General features: G+C 33.2%; 1 protein-coding gene across 1 annotated transcript in view; it reads left to right on the forward strand.

Moving 5' to 3' along the window:
* The window catches only part of LOC123826934 (ephrin type-A receptor 6), a 912013-nt gene extending 904169 nt beyond the window's left edge, over window positions 1-7844 (forward strand). Inside the window, exons 17-18 of the mRNA XM_045851150.1 lie at window positions 6274-6423; window positions 7502-7844. Of these exons, the coding sequence (XP_045707106.1) occupies window positions 6274-6423; window positions 7502-7616 (265 nt within the window). The 3' untranslated portion in view covers window positions 7617-7844. The remainder of the gene's footprint in view (window positions 1-6273; window positions 6424-7501) is intronic.
* The last annotated feature ends 16206 nt before the right edge of the window (window positions 7845-24050 follow it).

The raw sequence follows: 24050 nt of genomic DNA on the forward strand, positions 1-24050 counted from the left end.
ATTAATCAGGAAGTGTAAAATTCCTACCTATTAGAAAATCTAAATTCAATTTACATGAATTGTTAGCACAAGATAATACATACTGATGTTAATTCTAATGCTAATGTTGATACAGAATCTAATATACACTATTAGTGATAATTTTTACTGTTATTTTTTGAGAACCTACTATGTCCAGTCATTGTACTAGGCACTTCATCTGCTAGGTCATTTATTCCTCACTATTATTATCTCCATCCCTCCATTTCCTTATCTGAGAAGTTAACTTCCCAAGAGCACACAGCAAATAATTAGTAGATCAGGAATTTGAACAAGATTCACTAACTGCAAAACCCTGTTCTTTCCCCTACACAGTGTACAATCACACAAAATGCCAAGATTTTCCCAATACAGCACTGTTTCAAAAATGTGATTATAAGAAAGAGGTGCATTTTTACATTTCCAGATAGATTTTTCACTGGACTAATCAAACTTCATAGATGGAGTATTTAAAATCCCAAGAAGAATTTGTAGTGGGACAAAACCTATTATTTTATGTTCCACTACAAATACAAGGATGTAGAGTATATGCTCTTAGTCTTGTGGGAGTAAGTAGCAAATGTATAGTCCCTATATTCTATCCCCTTAATATCCTCCTGTAATGCTCAGCCACTTGAAGAACATTACTTGAAAAAAGAAAGTAGAAACTACAATATAATAGAGAAATGAAAAAAATGGCAGCAACATAGTTCCAGAATTACATCCTCAGGCATTTTTGTAGATTGAATTTTTCCAGTGTTGGCAAAGTATGCTTTGGGTTCTTTTTTTCTTTATTATGGCAGACACTACTAATCATCACAACACTTTCCCACTGAGCCCAAATGCTGCCTCAGTATTCTTCTAAAGACCACATTTTGACAACCACTGCTAATGAATTGTAGTTGGCATGGAATATGAAATCTATTTCTTCACACAAATAGGCTTTCTTTGAGGTCCAGTAATCTATTACTCTAGCCATAGAGACCATGTGCTGGGTACTAAGAATTATGGGAACTTTTTAAACAGTTACTTTTCCTGCTCCTGCATCTATCTTTCCTAATGTTCAAATATACCTATAATTGTAAATTTTGCTTTGAATTTAATTTCTTCATACTTTTTATCAATTATTAGGCTTATTATGAGAATTAAATAATCATATCAATTTTAAAAAACTGATGACTTTCTGAAAATGCTTACCAAAATAATTCATGTTTCTAATTAACACTGTGGAAGTTCAGATATTGACCATCAGCATGAATTAGTCACAACATATATGGCACGGTTCTACAGATTTTATAGCATTTTGAATAAAATTTTAAAAGAATATCAAAATTCTTTCATTAATTTAATTTGTGTTCAAGTTGACTGTTAGGCTTAATTGAAAAAAAACAAACTGTTTTCCATCCAATTAAATAAATTCTTCCTTCATAGTTTAGGTGGGTACTATGTATATTAGGAGATTATTTTACCAATTAACTAGTATGAACTGTAGTCCCTGAGTCATGAGAAGAGAAACTCACATGAAAGCATTGATACTGAATAAGGTATCAAAGCTGATTTTGTGATGCTAGGTCCCATAACCCCGTGAGAGTTCACTCCACGTGCAACTGCCTCTTCCTCCACTCTGAAACCTGTAAGACAGAGATAGCAAACATTTTCACAATACAAGAAACATGTTAAGTAAATAAATAGCATGTTCTTTAATAGGCTGACCATTACAACACCGATTACTCAATATGAATCAGCCATTCTGTCATGGACCAAACTTTTCTGTAAAGAATATTTAAGTCCAAATCATCATTTATTTAATGAATTCCTGTAATACTTTCAGCATTGTGCTGAGACCTACAGAAAATAGAAAAATGTGAGATATGGCTCTTGACATCAGAGACTTTTAACTTAACTCGTAAAGTGTTTTTTTCCTTACTTATGGATTTTCCCCAAGGAAGTAATTCAACTGAAACAAAAAGATGCATGCTTTAAGACTGTATAATAATCTATAATAAAAGAATGTTGTTAGCAATCTAAGAGTCTAATTTCAGGGAATTAATAATTATTAAGCATTAACATATAGAATATTATACACTCATTTGGATGGTAGTTATGAAAACTGTTGAAGCATGCAAAATATTTATAAATATTTGAAATAAAGGGAATAAAATAGAATGGGCTCTGTACAGTTCTGCTAACCACATACAAATGAAGAGCTAGGAAAAAAGAAGCTATGTTAGAGTAGTAAGGGGAGAAAAGCCTTTAAGCATGTAATGAATGTAATGGTTTCCTATTAAAGCAAGATTTTACCTTGTAACAGTCCTTCTCAAACACTACTTTCTTGAATCATTTTAGTAGGCCTATTACTATTATATTACATGATGGATATAAAACATTGAAAATTTTTGAGGATAAAAACCTTCTTGCTTTCTTTAAATTTTATTTTTCAATTACAGTTTGCATTCAATATTATTTTGTATTAGTTTCTGGTGTAACCACAGTGGTTAGACAATCACATACTTTACAAAATTGTCTTCCTGATATTTCAAGTACCCACCTTACCCACACATATTAATTACAATATTATTGACCATATTCTGTCTGCTGCACTTTACATCTCTGGGACACTTTTGTGACTGCCAGTTTGTAGTCCTTAATTTCTCCACCTTTTCACCCAGTCCCCCAACACCTCTCCCCTCTGGCAATTATCAGTCAGTTCTCTCTTCCTATCTTGTTTGTCTGAAAAACCTTGCTTTTTAAGTTTTTTTTTATTCTCAACTGAGAATATGTTCATTGATCTTTAAAGAGAGAGGAGGTAAAAGAGAGAGAAAGTGTAGGAGGAGAGAAACATCAATGTGAGAAAGAAACATCAATTTGTTGCCTCTCAAATGTGGCCGGGCGGGGGCGGGGGGGTGGGACTCTCAACCTAGGAATGACCCCTGACCAGGGATCAAACCTGCAACCATTTGGTGTACGGGACAATGCTCCAATCAACTGAGCCACCTGGCCAGGACCAAAACCTTCTTGCTTTTTCATGGCAGTTTTGATACCTATTGATAAGCTATCTAAGAACTTTCTAAACTAAACGACTAGTACTATTGTCAACTCAAAGGACCCATTAGAATAAAAAAGTCTTGGCTGGATCGGAACTATTTTTTTTTACATATCAAGATGTATTGAAGGTATATATTTAGTGCACCTAAACTGTATCATTATCTATTCTAGCCATACTTCAGCCCTTTCCCTAATCTAAATTGATCATAATTTATACTTGGAATTTCCTAAAGCTACCCTCTCTTCTTGACCTTCTATTTACAGAAGATATTTTATTCTGTAGAATATGTGCTTTTTTTAAATGTGAGCTGCAGATTTTGCTATAAAGACATTGCTCAGGTGGGCAGCTCCCACTAATCACAAAAGAGCAGAAATTTCTAAGTAGTCAGCAAATAGCAGACTGAATTTATCATGGTACATGGCTGATAAGAAAGGGCACTTACTGTTTATTAGGTAATATTCCAGAGAATTCATGTGAGGGTGGTGGTGCCCAGCCCTCAAAGCCAGAAACCAGGAAGCATTTTCCAACTGTGTTATAAACTGAAAGAAGACCTGTCTCACAGTGGCTGTGAACAATGAGGGGTCCCTGACCTTACTAAATCAACTGTCAATGCAGTCATATAAAGGGCAAAGGAGTAACTAGGTTACCAAAGACATGTGGAGAGAAACAGGATTATGGTACCGAAACATTCTGGGAGCAAACAGTGGATGCTGTTCAACAAAGAAACAGGCTATTTAAGTCATTTAGTATATAGAATGTCCATCCATGACATCTCTATACTAAGGACATAAAATTAGCAAATTACATTTCTACTCACCAATTATATGAAATTGAGAAAGCTCAAAAGTTATTCCAGCATTATCTCAGGAGAGAGAGAAGTGGACATCATCTGACTATGCCTGTGCATCAAGAATTGAATAGGAGTATGAAGGGAAAGTCACTGAAATCTATTCTTTTAATTTTGCTCAATTTCAACAAACTTCTCTGACAAACTATTGAAAGATATAAGAGCTACATTTTTAAAAAATAGGACATTAGGTTTTCTAAATGTGTGGTTTTATTTATGTAAGTAAGCAATGAGGGTACCCTAGACATTTTGATATTTAAACTTAGTGACATTACTACAGCAGTATTCCCTAAAATATGCCCTGTACAAACTGGTCAGATGATTTAGGAAAACCATGCAGAAGCTATTCTGAATCCTCTTATGTAGTCACACTGGACATTTGAACAGTGAACACTCTGAGAAATGCTACAGGTAAAAACCTTGTTAACTCTGTTTTCCATGAAGACATTTATTATTTTGTATTTATATAAGAATTTTTATTTACTTGCCAATGCTTATTAACATAAACACTTCTAGGAAATAAAGAAATAATAGCAATAATTATTTGCTGGTAGATACTATAATAGTTTTTCAACCTTTGGACATGACTAATCTTTGTTTAGGATCAAATTGTGAATCGTTCTGATATTTAGAATGAAACAGCCAATGGTCAAATAGCACTGCACTTTATAGTACAGGAGAAGAGAGTGTGGCTTAGCCTCTAAGATAGGAAATACAATTGCAGATTTGAGAAGCATTAAAAAAGGCACAAGTCACTGCTAAGGGTAACTAGACTCAATACATACTACAGACTAGTCACAAGATACATGCATTGAGTTTATGTAAATTCCAGTTATATGTTTATAAAGCACAAAAGTCCCTGAATTAGCCTATCATCTCTCTTTACCCTATCCCCACCTTCAACTAGACCCTAGTTTAGAAAAAAGAAAATCAATGTAGCCATCAAAGAAAAAGCAAAGAAATAAATTCTGGGCCTTTAGTAGAAACTTTGTCCTGAACAGTTTCAAGGGACACCTTTCAGTTCCTGAGAGTCACATAACACACAACTTGTATGGCCATGCACGCTGTCGTTGGCTTTTGTGCTACCAAAGGCCTAGGTCCTGGTCATTTGAGGGCAGTTTGAAAGATTTTTGAGGGTAATTTTGGTTGTTAGAGATTCTATTTCAATTTTTACCTTGTGCACTGACCTTAGAGCCTAACTCCTACTCCTATAATTTTTTTCCTTTATTTTTATGGTTGACTTTACTACAGAGGTCCCCATAACAGTACCAGGATTACACAGCAGGTATATGCTGTTCTGTGCACATTGGAGATATTCTTATTTCACATGGTTTAATCACATGTGCCCATGGATTATCAGTTTCTAGTTAAAGCTAAAATAGTTCAAATATGAATGGTAAAAACATTATAATGAAATATTCCAAATGTGAATGTTAAAAACTGGGGCTCCAGTTAAGCCTCTACAGATTCTTTATTCTTTCACTTTATAAATAATTAAAAGCAAAGTAAATGAAAGTTGGATTAACTTTAAATATTCTAATAAAACAATTCAGCGGTTTACTTCTAATAGGAAAGACTTTATTACTTAGAAAATGCTGATTTGACTTAAACACCAATCATTACAAAAAATTGTTACTGCTTTCTAGGCAATATAGACTCTAGATCTAATCATCTTAAAATTATATATATGTATGTGTTACCCTAAAAGGCTAAAAACAAGCTTATTATTATAAAAAGCACTTTCACTATCAAGTATTTTTTCAAGCCATACGTTAGATTAACATTAATTTTCATGTTATTTAGTAAGGAGAATAATAATAGTTTCCATTTTATTTCCTCTGTCTGACTTTAATTTATATAAAACTATTCTGTGCATATACTGTATATACATTTATATATACATACTACACACATATATTGGGTATATGTGTGTATATACACACATTCCTTTCTAAAATAATACCTTTACATTATTTTTATATTAAAAACCATAAAACTATTCTAACTGGAATGCCCTTTGCATCAGATCTGAGAAACAAAAATATAAATTTTGCCCTGGCTGCTGTGCCTCAGTGGATTGAATACCAGTCTGTGAATCAAGGGGTCTCTGGTTCAATTCCCAGTCAGGGCACATGCCTGGGTTGTGGGCTAGGTCCCCAGTAGGGGCGTGCAAGAGACAACCACACGTTGATGTTTCTCTCCTCTTTCTCCCTCCTTTCCCCTCTCATAAATAAATAAATAAATAAATAAATAAATAAATAGTATTGTAAAAGGAAAAAAAAAGGTGGGTATTTTTTGCTTTATCTGGCTTTAAAATGTCTCCACTGTTTTGTTTTGTTTTGTTTTGTTTTTTTCCTTGCAGAATTCCAGAATCCCCTGGTGAAGTTCCTGAATATCCTTTGTTTGTCACAGTGGGTGACTGGCTGGATTCTATAAAGATGGGGCAATATAAGAATAACTTCATGGCAGCAGGCTTTACAACTTTTGACCTGATTTCAAGAATGAGCATCGAGTAAGTGGTATTGGGATTATTACTGGATTAAGATGCTCCAACCATGAGATTATAAATTCAAATACTGTATAAAGAGCACCACATTTAAACTACCTTTCCTAAGGCTGCCATGGCGTTTCCACATCCTTCACCACATCTTCTGAATATCGTTCTAGTGGAAGTTGGACATTGCACTTTTAACTACTATTCTTTCAAAGAATATATTTAATTTAAAAAGCTATTTAAAATTTATTATGATTTCTAAAATGCATGTTACACTTGTTCATATCATAGATGTTACATAACATAGTTTTACCTTGGGAAATTATTTATTACTCACATATGCTAATTTCGTATAGTAAATTTCTATTACTTCATGAAATGTAATAATTGTAATAATACAATGTCATGTCATTTCAGAGTTTCTTCTCTATATTATCATGGACAGGCATTTTCTCACTTTCTCAAAGATTATCCTTTGCCTGGGTGCAATAAAAGTGCTCAAGATGTGCTTAAAAGATTAGGTACTAAATCTAGTAGGTTAAACCGTATGAAACTGCCATTGCTTTAAAATAATAATGGCAATTTGACATAATACAATAACATTCTTTTTCAGATTATTGAAAGATTCTGAGAACTCAGAGTCCATTATATATTCTACCCTACATATTATTTTATAACTGTTGAAAATTTATATAATTACCTAAATTATATAACCTAAGGCCTATGGAATGTCTGAATATTCCATAAATGCTTGAATTTGAAATTTTCCTTGTAACCTTAAAGTTGAGGTTAATTTGATGTATTTGTTGGTACCAGGGGGAAGAAAAAAGTAACCAACTCTTAATGTACATTTATAGCACTGCTTAAACTTTCATTTTACCAGATACATAATTTTTGGCAAATTTATAAAGTAAATCTGATATGGTGCATATTTGCCATATCTAAATGTTTATTTCCTCTCTCTCATACTTAACAGATCTAAATGTTCATATTCTCTATTCCCTCTCACCCTCCTTCCCTCCCCCTCCTCTCCTCTCCTCTCCTCTCCTCTCCTCTCCTCTCTCTTTTCCTCTCTCCCACTCTCTCTCTCTCTCAGTGACATTAGAAGAATTGGAGTCATACTCATTGGACACCAGAGACGGATAGTCAGCAGTATACAGACGTTACGTTTACACATGATGCACATACAGGAGAAAGGATTTCATGTATGAAAGTACTACAAGTTCCGGTGTCTTGTGCCTCAGCATTTCTGTAATGAAAGATATCATCTCTACTAACCGCTCATCTGATTCTCCAAACATCACTTTACAAACTGCAGTTTCCTGTTCAGACTACGGGGCACACACCTTTTGTTTATGCTTCCAACCTGGATTTTAAGATCATGCTTCATAGCTCCTCTCTGAATAACCTGCAGATAAAACCCTGGCCCACTGCAGATTATCGCTACACAATGGTAAATAACTCAGCATGGATGTGTAACTTTGTACAACAGTATTTGGGAAGTATTCAGGGACTTAACACAAAGGAATTTGCCCAGGTGTGTCTTCCTTGGTGATGTATTTAGAGTTTAATGGTAGATGAAAAAGAAATAACTGACATTTTCATACTTTGTGATCAAGTAGCTTCCAAAGTAACATATATATTTATTTGTCAGATAATTATATTTAATTCTATGGGTCTTATTGTTACCTTGTTTTATAATGGCTTAACTGCTGATGTCTGATGTTGTTAGATTTGCAGAGATGAGCAATGACTTTATGTAGTGAATTCCTGTCAGGTGTGACTGGTGAGAAGGGGGTTATCGGGGAGGGAAAGGGAGAAACGTTCTGTGCTTTCAAATCTTCTAAGGCTGGGTTTGTCAATTTTTAAAAAATAAACTTTATAGTGTCCTACATATTGCATAGTAGGTGGTAGTTTAGAGGCTTTTCCCCTCTAATTTTTTACTAACTATAGTGCATTTCTCTACTACCTTGTAAAGATCACCCCTAGAGAGACCATGAGTGAGTTCATTGCTCTAAAGTCTGCCACGGAGTGAAGTCTAGAATAAAACCATCGCTATTCCCCTGGTTCTTCTTCACAAGTTTTCAAAAGTAATCATCAAAGCACTCATAAAATTAGCTATTCTCAGTAGAATTGCTTGGAATAAAAGATCTGAAATTATAGCTTTGGATTTAATGGAAAAAGATTAATTAATTTAATTTGAATAGAATTTTATAATCATTGTATGGTGGTGACCCTAGAACATAAACACATCTAGCTGGCTGTTTGATACTAATGCATTTTGCAAACTTAAGAATTTTTGTTGTGTTCATAAAAATAAGTTACATGGACATGCTGAGCTGTTTTCCAAACCTTCCCAGAGACAGGTATACCATTGCATACTCCAAAGAGGACATAGACAGATCTAACACATGAGCATATACAAATTTTGTGTTAACCTGGGCTCATAATACAGTAACATAAAAACGTGAACACAGCTAAGGTGTGCTATGGTCATAACCTCCTCAAGGCTGTCAAAAAAAGCAAATATATTTTTTTAGTGAATTGAACTGAGTCAGCTTATCAAAATACTGCTGTATTTTGAACAAATTATAAAATCAGCTGTTCCTTATGAAGTTCAAAAAACAACTGCTGTGCTGAGTGCAAGAGGAGGGAGAAAGCATCAACGGAAAAAAACAAATGGCCAGGCTGTCTAAAAATGCCAACTTAATAAATCAGTTTTCATTTGAACTCATAGACAAAGGTGCCTACCCACATTCTCGAATCCCCACCTGAATCACATTTTTTGGTGAAAGTAGCTTTCTTGCTGTTAAAAGAAACTCATTTTGTAACCATATTTTCAGATTGTTGATTGTGCCACTAGACCATGCCTTTCCACATATTTATTGATTTATCTCCTGATTTTTGCCTACCACAACTTAATTTTTCTCATTTCAAAAAAAAATGTGTGGAGCTAAAAAAAAAAAGTCTTTAAAGTATTCCTTGAAGCACACTTAAAACAAGTGGGAAATCCATCACTTTTTAAGTGGGTCAGAAACAGCTAGTAGCATTTCCCGGCCATCACCTGCATGGTCGTGTGTCACTCATGGACTGTGGTTTGCTTGATGCATCTCCACAAATCTGAACACATTTAGAGGAAATACAAAATGTCCACATTTACCTGTCTTCAAATATATATTAAATAATAACATAAATAAGAAATGTAAAACAGATTAAATTTATTAACCATATATATTTATTTTTATAATACAATAAAAAGGTATTTAGAAAGACAAGGAATAGAATAATTATGGTCTTCCATAGGACTCTGTAAGCAACATCTGTATACTTTGATGAAATATTTAAATTTCTATGGAATGAACATTTAGCGTCTGCCATATTAAAGTTCTCTGTTATAAATTTTTTTCTTAAAAAAGTCCAATGCTATCCTATATCTGCTAATTTATACTTCTATTTTTCTTCTCTAATATCTTTGTCTAGTTTTATAAACTCTTTTTTGTCTTGGCCTTTTACCCCAAATCCTCTTTAAAATTTCCTTAAAATTACATTTACATTTTTCAGAACTGTAAGCATGATAATCCTAAGAGTGTAATTTTGAGCCTTTTTATGGTCAGAGAAAGGTTGGAATATGTGTGCAATATTAAAATGAAACATTAAAAAATAAGTATATCTATTTCTTTACTGCCTATCAATGACAGACTCTGTGATCCCAAGGGTAATAAAATATCCAGGAGTATTGGCAGTTAAATCACCAAATACATTTGAAAGTTTTACATGAAATATTTTGAGATTTACTAGTATACATATTCAGCAATTAAAACTTTAGTATGCATAAGCATAGAACTAAATTATAGGAACAAAATAAGTAACTTCCATAAATCACAAGCCTTTAGGAATAATCTTCGATAAGTAAAATATGCAGATATATTCATGTACCTCATTATTTTAAATTTTCTAATCTATACTACTGAGGGACTTTTTGAATTTTGAAAATCAGATAGTTAAAGAAACAATTTTCATCCTATTTTCTGGGTGGTTGATTTGCAGTATATAGTTATAAAGCATATCTGTAAAAAAAAATTAAAGACAATGCACAATCAAAAAGAGAGATGAGGTATGTAAATTGTCCAATTACAAAAGTGATCAGAAATTGCAAAGCTCTTAGCTTAACAAGAATCAAGAATTACAGCACTTTTGCACTGTTATCTTATACCTGTTGATAAGTTGAGTTATGCATGCCATAATCAAGATGATTTCTCTTATTTCACTCTATGCTGTTCTTCAAAATCTACTCAGCTATCACGTGAATAAAACAGACTCCCACTACAGTTTTAAGGCCTGTCTCAGACCAGGAGTAGAAAACAAATCCAAACCCAATACTTAAAAAGTAGTCTTTACAGAAAGTTTTCTGAAGAGGTAGTAAAGAATGAATTACATTCTCTATCTCTCAACCTCAATTCCTTAAAAATCCATTTTTATTTGTTTCCCTACCAAATTTTTACTCTGTAAAGCAGTCAGTTAAATCTCTTATCTCAAAATTTTCATGAATACTGGGTATCTTTTTTCTATTCCTTTATTAATTTTTCTAAACCTTCCTTTTTCAGCCTCCTGTGTTCTCCCTTTACTCTTCCATGCCATCTCTCTTTATTCCTCAGCTCCTGCCACTTCACACCTCAGCCCTATCAGCAAAATTGAGGTTGTACAGCACATCCAGTAAGATCTTATGTACCTCCATAAAAAATGCTGGGGAAGGAGGGAAGAAGGGAATGTTGCAAATGTCATACTTTAACATTTTGGGTCCTACCACATAAATGGGATCACTTGCACTCACAGAACATATGAGTTCTGGCTTTCCATTAATTGGAAATTAAATGCTTTGGAAAGTAATTTCCAAGTGGGTGATGATGATCCTTTTCTATAGTTTTAGCTAAAAAAAATTATTAATTTAAAAGAAATTAGTATTTTAAGAATCAAAACTGTTGTTATCATCTCAGAGTTGGTATACATGTCTTTATATAACAAAGAGATTAAAATTAGATGAAGCACTTCTTTTATATGATCACCACAACTTTTTCAACCTCAAATTCCAATAACTTAGAGGCTCATATTACTTTTTTTAAGTACATTTTATCAATTATGCTATTACAGTTGTCCCAATTTTTTCTCCCTTTTATTCCCCTCCATCCTGCATCCCTGCACCCTCCAGCATTCCTCCCCAAACTTAGTTCATGTCCATGAGTCATACATACAAGTTCTTTGACTTCTCCATTTCCTATACTATTCTTTTTTTTTCTTTAGAGAGGGAAGGGAGGGAGAGAGAGAGAGAGAGAGAAACATCAATGTGCAGTTGCTGGGGGTTATGGCCTGCAACCCAGGAATGTACCCTGGCTGGGAATCGAACCTGGGACACTTTGGTTCCCAGCCCGCGCTCAATCCACTGAGCTACGCCAGCCAGGCATTTCCTATACTATTCTTAATCTCCTCCTGTCTATTTTGTTCTTATCATTTATGCTTCTTATTCCCTGTATCTTTCTCCCCATTCGCCCCCTGGCCCCTCCCCTCTGATAATCCTCCATGTGATCTCCATTTCTGTGATTTTGTTCCTGTTCTAGTTGTTTGCTTAGTTTGTTTTGTTTTTGTTCTTTTTTTTTAGGTTCAGTTATTGATAGTTGTGAGTTTGTCGTTATTTTACTGTTCATAGTTTCAATCATCTTCTTTTTCTTAGATAAGTCCCTTTAACATTTCATATAATAAGGGCTTGGTGATGATGAACTCCTTTAACTTGACCTTATCTAGGAATCCTTTATCTTCCCTTCCATTCTAAATGAAAGCTTTGCTGGATAGAGTCATCTTGGATGTAGGTCCTTGCCTTTCATGACTTTCAATACTTCTTTCCAGCCCCTTCTTGCCTGCAAGATTTCTTTTGAGAAATCAGCTGATAGCCTTATGGGAACTCCTTTGTAGGTAACTCTCTCCTTTCCTCTTGCTGCTTTTAAGATTCTCTACTTCTCTTTAGTCTTAGGTAATGTAATTATGATGTGTCTTGGTGTGTTTTTTCTTGGATCCAACTTATTTGGGACTCTCTAAGCATCCTGGACTTGCATGTCTGGTTCCTTTATCACATTGGGGAAGTTTTCCTTCATTATTTGTTCAAAGAAAGTTTTCAATTTCTTGCTCTTCCTCTTCTCCTTCTGGCACCCTTGATGATTTAGATGTTAGAACATTTAAAGTTATCCCAGAGGTCCCTCAGCCTCTCCTCGTTTTTTTGAATTCTTGTTTCTTCATTCTATTCCAGTTGGATGTTTCTTTTTTTCTTTTGTTCCAAATCGTTGATTTGAGTCCCAGTTTCCTTCCCTTCACTGTTAGTTCCCTGTATATTTTCCTTTATTTCACTTTCTGTAGCCTTCATTTCTTCCTTCATTGCCACCAAACTCAATCATTTCTATGAGCATCCTGATTACCAGTGCTTTGAACTCTGCAACTGATAGGTTGTCTATCTCCTTGTTTTTTAGTTCTTTTTCTGGAGTTTTGATCTGTTCTTTCATTTGGGCTATATTCCTTTGTCTCAGAGCACCTGCTAAATTGTAAGAGGTGGAGCCTTGGTTATTCATCAGAGCAGGGCAACCTACTTCACTGGGTGGTGGCCCTATATGTGGGGGATAGTCAGAGAGGGAACAATGCCACTTGCTAGCTTGCTAGTCTCTTGCCCGACTCTCAGTCACTTCCCTAGCTTCCCACAAGCAGATAATGCCCTTTCCGGTGCTGATTCCCAGGTGGGTGAGCTTGTGCATGTTCCAGGATCCCGTGGCCCTCTCCTATGAACTCTCCTGTGAGACTAGTAGTTTCTCCCACTGCCACAGCCTGCCCCCCCCACCACAGGCTTTTACAGCCAGAGTTTTTGAGGCTCTACTTTCCCGTGCTGGAACCCTGGGTTGCATTTTGTCTCACTCCCCAGTTGCTCCACCAGCCACTGTCTTGCCATGCCTTACTTCATGCGTGTTCAATTCAAAAGTATTCCAATGCTTCTATGTGGGGACCTCAAAAAGTAGAGGAGTTTACTGGGTCAAACTTGTATTCTTCCATTAGGACACCAGGTACTGAAGTCACCTAACATTTGGGTTTTATGACCAACATTTTCAACAAAGTTTCAATCTTTATAATGTTCAATAAAGGCAGTATAAACCTTATTTAGTTCCATTTACCAAGTGTCTCCTACACCCATTCACTTTATGTCAAAGATGAGTTTGGCTGTACTGTCCTGACCTTCAAGGAATTCTTAAGCTTAAAACCTAAAGGCTGAAGCCAACTTGCTATGTTTGCTGCAATTGCCATGTCACTGATGTTAGCTCTTTCCATGGAAAAATATATTAAATAAGTAAATAAAACTTTGTCCAGTGTGAATTGTATTTACAATCCCTATGAAAAGAAATAATTTTCACCTTAAATTCTCATAGAACACTGTATACTTCCTCTGGCAGAGGACAGCATGCTAGCCGGGTTCTCTAAGACAATTTCTCTTGTTAATTAGATACTCCCCAAGAGTCACAGATTTATTTTTATTGTCCTGTGGCAAACTTTTCAGTTCATGTGTAGGCTCACTACCTCAAAAGTGCTTCTAATTAGAAAACATTGGCCACTTTTCAAAAATAGTTCTTGACTAATCTCTTGCCTAAGCCAATTCACTGGTCTTAGTAAATGTAATATAAATATGAACCTACAATGGTTGCATAAAATTCTTTCAAATGTGATACATTTAACAAGGGAAAGAGATGATTACTCATGACTACATCTAACATGTAACTAGGTGAAATTCAGGAACAAAACATCTTTATTACAGAAAAGTAAATACCCCATCTTTCTTTTATTGTTCCCTTAAAAAAATCCAAGTATTAGGTATTTCAAAGATTTTTTTAAGATTTATTTATTTATTTATTTTTAGAGAGAGGAGAAGGGAGGAAGAGAGGGAGAGAAACATCAATGTGTGGTTGCCTCTCGCCCCCAACAGGGGACCTGACCCACAACCCAGGCATGTGCCCTGACTGGAAGTCCAACCAGCAACCATTTCGTTTGCAGGCTGGCACTCAATCCCCTGAGCCACACCAGCCAGGACTCAAAGATTTCTTAGGATGAAAAAAATTATTTTAGGTTATATGGGCATGACATGATATTCATGTCTTCTGGGAAAAAAATGTCAAAATATCCAGAAGATACAGGTCATCAAAATGTTGTTCTAATTTTCTTTCAAGTAATAATTAAATTCAAATTTCAAATTAATGGTGGACTTGTATAAAATGTGCTTAAAAGGATGTTTATATCTTAGTTGAAAGACTCGCATTCTCTTTATTCTTAATTCAAAAGAAAGAATTTTGTTCAGTTGCCATTTGTTTTTTAAGGATTTTAGAATAGATTTGAAAGTCTGCCTTAAGCTTATCAGTGTTGATTCAAAATTATTGTATTTAAAAATGAAAGAAAAATATTGAGAAAATTTTTTAATTACTTAGGGTAGTAAAGCACTAGTAAAATAATTCACTTCACTTTAAAAAAAGAATTTGGCAAATATGAAGTTTTGTGTATCTCTCAATGATACCTGCATTTTATTATATTTTTGTACTTTCCCATTGAAAGAGTTTTGTTTTTTTTCCTAAACCAAACCAATTAAAGTTCTTGCTTGAATATCTTCACTGGTTAATTAGAGTATTAAACCTCAAAGAGAATTTTTGAGAGAATTTTTTATTTGTTTCATTTAAAAAGAAAAATCTTTAAAGAATTCCACTGCTTTTAAAAAAGTGTCTGACAGATGATCATGAAAACTAGCTCTTAAATGCAATATAAAGATGAGGTTTCTACTTTACATTAGAAAAAAAAAGTACAGGTTGACAACACTATTTCCTGGAAGTTGTAAATTAGAAAAGTATCAGAATTAGCAAAAATCCCTCAAGTAAAGCTCTGTCCTTATTCATGTTTCTCCATGATGTGTAACCTCTGGCTGTCTTTAATCTGTCATTATAAACTTACTTTCAGGTTAAAAGTTATCAACTCAAATAATAAATAAGAACAACTGAGGTATGGCTGTAAAGTGTTCTACAAAACAGTGAAAGGAGGACAACCCAGTCTCAGGATTCCTGTTTAGTTAGTATTAGACTCTCCATCTCGTTTGCCCTCATTGAAGGGAAAGCTATCTTTATCCCAAAATAATATGTTATTATAAAGGAAACTCCAAAGATATGAGAAACTTCATTTGCATATATCTAAATTCAAATTTTATATTTAAGCATTATTAACTTTGAAAATTTGTCTTCATGAGTTCCTCAATTTCATGAGTTAAATGTGAGCTTACATGACAAGCAACATTGATGTGATGTGAACATTGCTGTACAGACTTAATTTACATCTAAAAGGACCAATACGATTTAACTTTTTGAAATCATGATAGGTGGAGTAGTGCTAAATCATAAAAATGAGTAAACAATACACTTTCAAGATTTTTACCTCATTTAACATGTCCTCTTCTCTTGCTTGTATAATAAATTAAAAGTCTTCCACGTTTAGTAATTTGGAGAATAAAATGTACACATTTAGACAAAAGTCTTCCACATTTAGTAATTTGGAGAATAAAATGTACACAAATTTAACAAATTGCTGTTGTTAAATTTTCATTAAAACTCATCTTCACTCAGTCAGAGAGAAGCCAGAAGATAATTAATTCTATTAGCTCTTTTTTCATACAAAGTACTAACTTCTGCTGTCTTTAGAATTATTTGCCCAGTAATATCAATACTAACATTGTAATGTTTTTCTTTGACTGTACATGCTTTACTTAATGCTACACATTATTTTTATCTTTAAAATAAATCTGCTTAAAATTGTGGTTTTTAAAAATTCTATCACAAAATCAATGGCCTCTCCTTTGCTAACTTATAACTGAATGAGCTATATTTTTAATGTATGTGATTGACATGAGTATTGTTAAATCTAACTTGTTTAAAAAGCCACCAGTAGTTTACCGAGAGCTGTTATTGCATATCTTCAAAAGCATTTTTTAAACAATACTAAATTTATGGACAATATAATAATGATCGGGACGTTTTAAAATGTCTGCACTGCTTGGAGAATAAGGTTTAATGTACATCGAGGTCTGTCATTGAAGTTGTTAATTTGCTTTAATGTGATGTTTTTTCCAATGCCATATGTATGTGTTTAATGAAAATTGTAATAATATATCTATACTATGCAAAAATTGAATTTTCTTTTGACAAGTATGCAGTTTTGATATAATTTAAGTTTTTTAGGCCTCCAAGAGAAAAAAATCAAAACATAAAGTGGGAAATTTAGGGGGGGAGGGTGACACAACACCTGAGCAGTCCTACAAATATGAAAATAATTTTAAATGTTACTATACATGCTTTTATTTCTGATACATTATTAATCATTTTAATCACCCTCGATCTTAGATTGCATTATTGAAAATTTGAATAACTACAGGATAAAAATTTCTTTGGACATTTTTCACAAACTATATTTGGGCTTCATTTTGTATGCCGTGTAAATTTAAACCACTTAATTTTGAGTTTTGAAGGAATAATTGTTACTTAACAGTCTGTGTTTCCTAAAACGTTAGTTATGCCTTCTATAATAACCTCATTTTAAAAAAATCAGAGGCAGAACAGGAAATGCAGAATGTGGAAACAGACCAAGTTCCGTTAAAATTGAGAAAAAGATGAACAGGTAATACAAAGAGGAGTTTGTGTTAAAACTATAAATTACCTCATTTAAAAAAACAAACAAGAACCCTATTATGTTACTATTACTGGTAATTTTGAAACTAAAATACATTTTGAGGATGGGAATTTCTAAACAATTAAGTCCACTAATATTCCTGATACATTATTAATCATTTTGTTGATCACCCTCCATTTTAAATTGTGTAATTTAAAATTTGAATAACTACAGGATATAAATTTATTGTTTAAAAATATGTTGGTGTATAAAATTAAAAAGGAATCTTACCAAAATATCAAAAATAGTTTATTTTTTAAAATTTTAATAATAGACCAAATGGCCAAAATTGTTAACATTTCCATACTACTCGTTCTTTTGACTTTAAGACATATATAATCAAAGAATTTGCCCCCCAAAATACATTGAATATTGGACTGTTAAAGCACTTCAGACATATTAATAAATCACTCCCATTAAAAATTAGAAGTTTTTCTTCTGCTTTATTAAATGTAAAACAGTGAATGCATATAATAGGCAGATAAAAATAATTGAGTTGAAAGGGTAGTCTTTTAGATGTAATTTATGCTTTATGCAGTTATATAAATTTTATACATAATCTTTAATATTTAAAAAATATGGTACCAATATATTAATTTTGTGCTATATATTATGATCTGTAAATGTTTATATTCTTTCAAGGAGATTACCTTCTCTTTTCAATTGCTTTAAATGTTTTTTTTAAGAGCCACTTTTTTTTATATTTCCATTCACCCCATAATTCTTGTAACTTTCTAATGCCCAAAGAAATTGAAGCCAAATACCATAACATAGTGGCTAGAAGTTATTATCTTTGAAGTTATTTGTTCATCAAATATTGGCCAAATATTCCATAAAGTCTGCTGAAGAAAGCAAGCTTTTTACTTTCTCATGAATGGAAATACAAACAGAAATCCTTTGTTAGATTTTGTGTATTCAAAATGGTAAACATTTATTTTTATAGTTACTTGTCACTGCTAACTGTTTAATCAATTTCTTAAATTTCACCAAATGAGATACTTCAAACAAAAGTGAAAATTCATCCTACTTTTGTATAAACTGCTTATTATTCCAAAAACCCCTTTGAGGAAGTACAATATTCCCTTTCCTACCATACAACCTTGATCACTGTACTATCAAATGAAATAGTTGGGTATCTATAGAGAACAATAACAATAAATCATGATTTGTCTAGTCAAAGCTATTTACACTACAGGGAACAGATATAACAAACAAAAATATTAAAGGATATAGTGTGTATTTGCTAGTCAAAATTGTATAATTCCTAAATTTTAAAAATAGTACATATACAAACATACTGATTTATTGTATTTTAATTTTTTATTGTATTTTTTCCATTACCATTTAGTCCCCTTATACCCTCCTGCTCCCCACTGGCAATCCCCACATTGTCATCCATGTCCATGAGTCCTTTTTCTTTTTTGCTCAATTTATTTTAGAGATATATTTATCTGTAAGTCCATTCATTCATTAAATACTATTTATTGACCACTATCATGTATCAGTGTCCTGTTCTAAACACTAACAGACAATACAGGGCAACCAAGACCAGCAAAAGCCCTTGTTTCATGGAATGATCTCCTAGTGGTGAAGACACACAATAAAGAAATAGTGATATGTATTATGCTGATGATTAAGTTAATGTTACATAGCAGGATGATGACTTCTTTATGTTAAGTGTCAAGGGAAATCTTTGATGATGTGACATTAAAACTACTGTCTGAAAAGAAACCAGTCATGAGGAAATCCGTAGGATGAGCATTCCAAGCAGAGGGAATAGTTTAATGTGTGGGAGTTTGGAGTGTTTGAGAAGAGTGTACTTGGTACACATAAAATGAGCTGACAAAGGCAAAACTTACATAGGGTCAAAGAACATTTAGAGGCTACTGCAATAGTTTAATACCCCAGAAGAGAAAACAGTGACTTTTGTTAAAGTACAAGTAGAGAACATGGAGAGAAATGGATGGATTGGGGGTATGTTTGTAAACAGGGCTTGCTAATAATGGGCTGGGTATAAGGGATAAAGAGAGAAAAGTCAAAGATAAGTTCTATATTTGAAGAATAAGAAACTGAGTCAATTCTGGTGCAGGAAAGCAGGTTTGGAGGAAAAAATCAAGAGTTTAGTTTCACCCACATAAAGCCTAAGATGGCTGTCAAATATTCAAATGGAGATATCAAGTAGACAGTTGTACAGGAGAGTTTCAAGACCAATCAGGGTTAGCATCAATATTTGGACATCATCAGTATATACACAGTATGTAAAATTTTGAAATCACCAAGCAAAAGGCTGTCAGATAGAGAAGTAAGCCTCGATTAAATTCTAGGGCATTCCAATGTTTATAAGTTAGGCAGAGAATTAGAAACCAAGAGAGGACACTGAGAAGTGTAAGGTAAGATAGAGAAAAAACAAATGTGATCGGTCATCTGAAGTTAGTGCTTTTAAGAAGTCAAGATTAGAATAAAGAAATGGCCATTGCATTTGGCAACATGGAAGTTATTTAAGACCTTGAAAAAGGCAATCTCTATGAAGTAGCGTAGTCAAAGCCTGGTTGACGTAATCAAGAAGACATTTTCAGAAAGGTGGAATCAGTGTCATAAACAACTCTTTCAAAAAGTTTTATCATAGAGGAAGCAGGAAAAATAGGGCAGTAGTTGGAGAGATACACGGGGTCAACAAAGGTTTTGGTTTCATGTGTGTGTTTTTAGAAAAAAGACCCTACAGTATATTTATATATTAATAAGAATGATCTGGTAGAGAGACTATAATTATAGAAAAAGCCTTGAGAGGAAGAAGGGTTAGAATTCATAGCCTAAGTAGGGAGGTTAGTTTAGTTTTTGACATTAGATGCATAGACTTGCAATGGGAGCAAAGTGGTGTAATATGTATACAGTTTGATACATTTGTGGTAGAAAAGTAAGGCTATTACTATGTGAGTAGTTTTATTTTACCAAGAGGAGATAAAAGTCAATACTAGGACAGGAAGAGAGTATGTATTAGAAGAGATAGGTGTATTTGGAAAGGGGGAAAGTAAATATATTTGTATGCATATGTATGTATATATATGCACATGCATATATACATGTGTATTACCATACAGTCAATTAATATTTGTATGTTATACATCATAGCAAAAAAAGGCCTATTGTATAAAATATTTTACAGCCATTTTTACTATTTTTGAGACATCTTGTTTGGAAGATCTGAAACTGAGTTCTGTGTTTTCCAAGGACGCTGATAACAGTCTTCTTTTCCATGTCAAGATGAAGTGAAGACGTCTCAATGCCATAGATCCTTCTCATGTTTTGTTATTTGTTTTTGCCTATTTCAGAGTAAAAGGCAGAAATATTTTGTAGCTATTCTGTTCTAATTCAAAGCCTATGAAAATTAAAATTACTTTAATCCTGAAAGATTTGTATTGTATACTCAAGCTGTCAGTTTCTTAAAATACTATTTTGGAGGGTTTGAGCCCCCATCTGATTTTTTTAAAGATAATCAGGTTCTAATAGTTTATGAAAACAATACTTTCTTGTTTGTTTTCACATGACATGAAAGACATCAATACCATCTGTCATTTAGGAAAAAACAAATGGGCAATGTGGTTGTTCCATTACTGTACTCTCCCTATCTGTAGGAGTGAAGTGTGATCTTTTCATTGTGCATGGAGCTTTATTTCTGGACAGGCTGTATGTAAGTCAATGTGTTGGAATTTATAGGTGCATATTTATTCTTTGGATTTATTGTAAAATCATATTGTGAATAATGGAATAAGATTGCTCTCCATTTTTTTGCTAATTTAGCATAGCCAAAAATATAATGATATACATGTACATATAAATATGTATTTGATTAAACATTTAATATTTAAATGGCCATTTCAAATATTAAATGGTATATGTCACCAATTGCAGTGCATTCAAAATAGTTGTAAGAAAGTCATTACAGTATAAATCCTAAAAAGTTTATTAATACTAAATAGTATCTTTATACAAAATACCTAGATAACATCTAAATTGACATTTAATTCCTCATAGAACAATATTTGATGAATAAAAACTATAGCTGAAAACATTTTTTTCCTTCCTATAACTATGAATGATTTTTGAAATCTCTTTGTAACACGTCAAAGTTATTTATCACTAATTATGAACCTAGCACTGTACCCATCTACTCTTGCAAAGTGGGGGAAAGATCTGTTTGTGAGAATAAAGAAGTGCAGCACTGTATTTCTTTCTATTTGGCATCACATCACTATTTAGAACTTCTACTTATGCCTTCCACTCAGGTTCCTGACACAGCCTATATTCTCTGTTCTGTTGTATCACACTATGGTAGAGAGATAAACACAGTACAGGGGTGTTAAAAATAAAACTGCAGTCCTACCTATTATTTACTTTACTACTATAGTAAAGTAGTCATTAGTTACTTGAAGGTGGTATTGTTCTCATCTTTTAAAAATTTACTCTAATATTATAATGTTCCATGTAAATGTTCATGTGCTGGCATGCCTACAAGTTAATAGTGTTAAAGAATGCTCAGCTCTCAATGAGGGATTGTGGTGTATTGCATTACATATGTCATCTATTTGCTGAAAGAATATGGTGTTTAGCAAAACTACCTGCTGAGCAACATAGTGAGATTTTTGTACAAAGTACAAATTACTAATTATTGTATTTTATTTTTCTATGATTTCCTAAGAGGCATTATCAGGGTCTTACAGATGGAGTAAGCCTGTTTATTAAAATATCTATTAGCAAATAAAAGTTACAGTTTTGGTGGTTGAATTTGTGACTTTTTTATATTGTACTGATGCATACTTAACATAATTTATTTTTTAAATATCTATAAAATCTAGTTGCTCTTTAGTACATTAGTAATTCTGGATATAAAATCATAGATATAATTTTTCATAATAATATCAGTAAGATCAAGACAAACTGACATAAATCAATATAACCAATTGGTACACAGTTTTGTAGTATTTTGCCCATATATATGGGCAAAATGTTTTGTGAGATTCCTGTGAATTGTCCAGTGGAGAGACTCCACTGTATACAAACTGCAGATGACCAAAAGGTCAACATGATGTGTAACTGTTCGAACAGCTTTACACCATCAATATTCATTCTAAAACTTCCAATAAATTACAAGTCAGGGATTTTCTATATTACTTTGAAAGTTTCTGATAAGGAAATACATTAAAATTATCATGAATTAATCAGAATAGTGCCATATTCATCATTTCTTACCCTTACCTCTTTTATAATTCTTCTACTACAGTTCCAAAAGGCAGTATGAGATTTAAACTAGTAACAAAGTACCTGAAACTTTCTTCCCTTATACAAGCATCTTAAATAGCCTTCAGAAAATCGCATACCATTTTTAAAACTGCTTAATCTCATAATAAAATGAAGAGAGCCAAACTAACTTCTTAAATCAAGTTGAAACAATTTTTATACTGAGCTTTGAGTATACTCTTGAGAGTTGTTTCAGTTGGCAAAGCACCAAAATAACAGATTCAACATGTGAAATATTTACTTTTTTTAAGGTTGATATTTTTGAAACTGGCATTTTCTAGATTATTGAGTAGATTGTGGCTATTTTATCTCTAATAATTATAAGCCATAACATAACTATACATTTTTTTACTTACCTAATTTCTTTGGTAAAATAATTACATATCTGCATAAATTTACTGAAAAGTTAGATATCCAATCTCCCCATTACATTTCCAGTTTTCATCAAATGTTTTGTACTAACCAAAAATAGATCTCAACCTAGGAGCAGACTATATCAACCTCAAACAAAAAAAATTAAGTCTGTCCACTAAACTTCTCTAAAACATAAGATTTCTACTTATTTCTAAAGGGAAAAAATGTCAAATTACGGCAATAAACAAATTAGCTTCCATCTCTTATCAAAGTGAGCCATAATGCCCAAAAACACAGAGTCACAAGTTAAAGAGCCAAAACATTAAAAAATCCTATCCATACAGTAAAAATTTCAGAACAAAGGAAGACAGGGAATTATATATTGAACATCTGCGTGCCTAACATATATACTTCTGTTATCTATTTTTTTCCTCAAAACCACCAGATACAACAAATAGTGTCTTTTTGAAGGTGAGGAAACTAAAGCATGATAGAGTGTTAATTGGCCTAAGGTCACAGGGTAAGAAAGAAAATATATATTTGCACACTCAATTACTACAAGGATATTTATAATTCAGTTCTTTTAAATATGTAACTATATAAGGGTCTTGTTTTTTGTTAGTTTTTGCCTTATTAACAGAGTCAGCAGCCCAGAACCACATTTAATTGTAAAACTAACCACATTTGAAAATTTGGAAAAGTAACAAAAGATAGAGCGTCCCATATTCATATATGTACAATTCACCCCTCCCCCATCATTACTCTTTTCCATTACTTTTATTGTTGCTGCTATTACAGATGTCCCCTTCCCCTCCATTTGCCAGCCTTCACACAGCTCCCACCCCACTCCTTCCCTCTGGCCATCACTGCACTGTTGTCTGTGTCCATGGGTTATGCATGTTATGTTCCTTGGCTACTGCCTTCACCTTCCTTCACCCAGTTCTTCCTCCCCTCTGACAGCTGTCAGTCTGTTCTATGACTCCATGATTCTGTTTCTATTTTGTTCATCAGTTTATTTTGTCCATCAGATTCCACATATAAGTGAGATCATAAGGTATTTATCTTCCTCTGACTGGCTTATTTCAACTAGCTTAATAACCTCCAGGTCCATCTACACTGTTGCAAAAGATAAGATTTCCTTTTTTTTTTAAACCACATATTAGTATTCCATTGTGTAAATGTACCACAGCATTTTTATTCACTCATCTATTGATGGACCA

Source organism: Phyllostomus hastatus, unplaced genomic scaffold (genome assembly GCF_019186645.2).
Source record: "Phyllostomus hastatus isolate PE091 unplaced genomic scaffold, TTU_PhHast_1.1 phas_contig_86, whole genome shotgun sequence".
Lineage (NCBI taxonomy): Eukaryota > Metazoa > Chordata > Mammalia > Chiroptera > Phyllostomidae > Phyllostomus > Phyllostomus hastatus.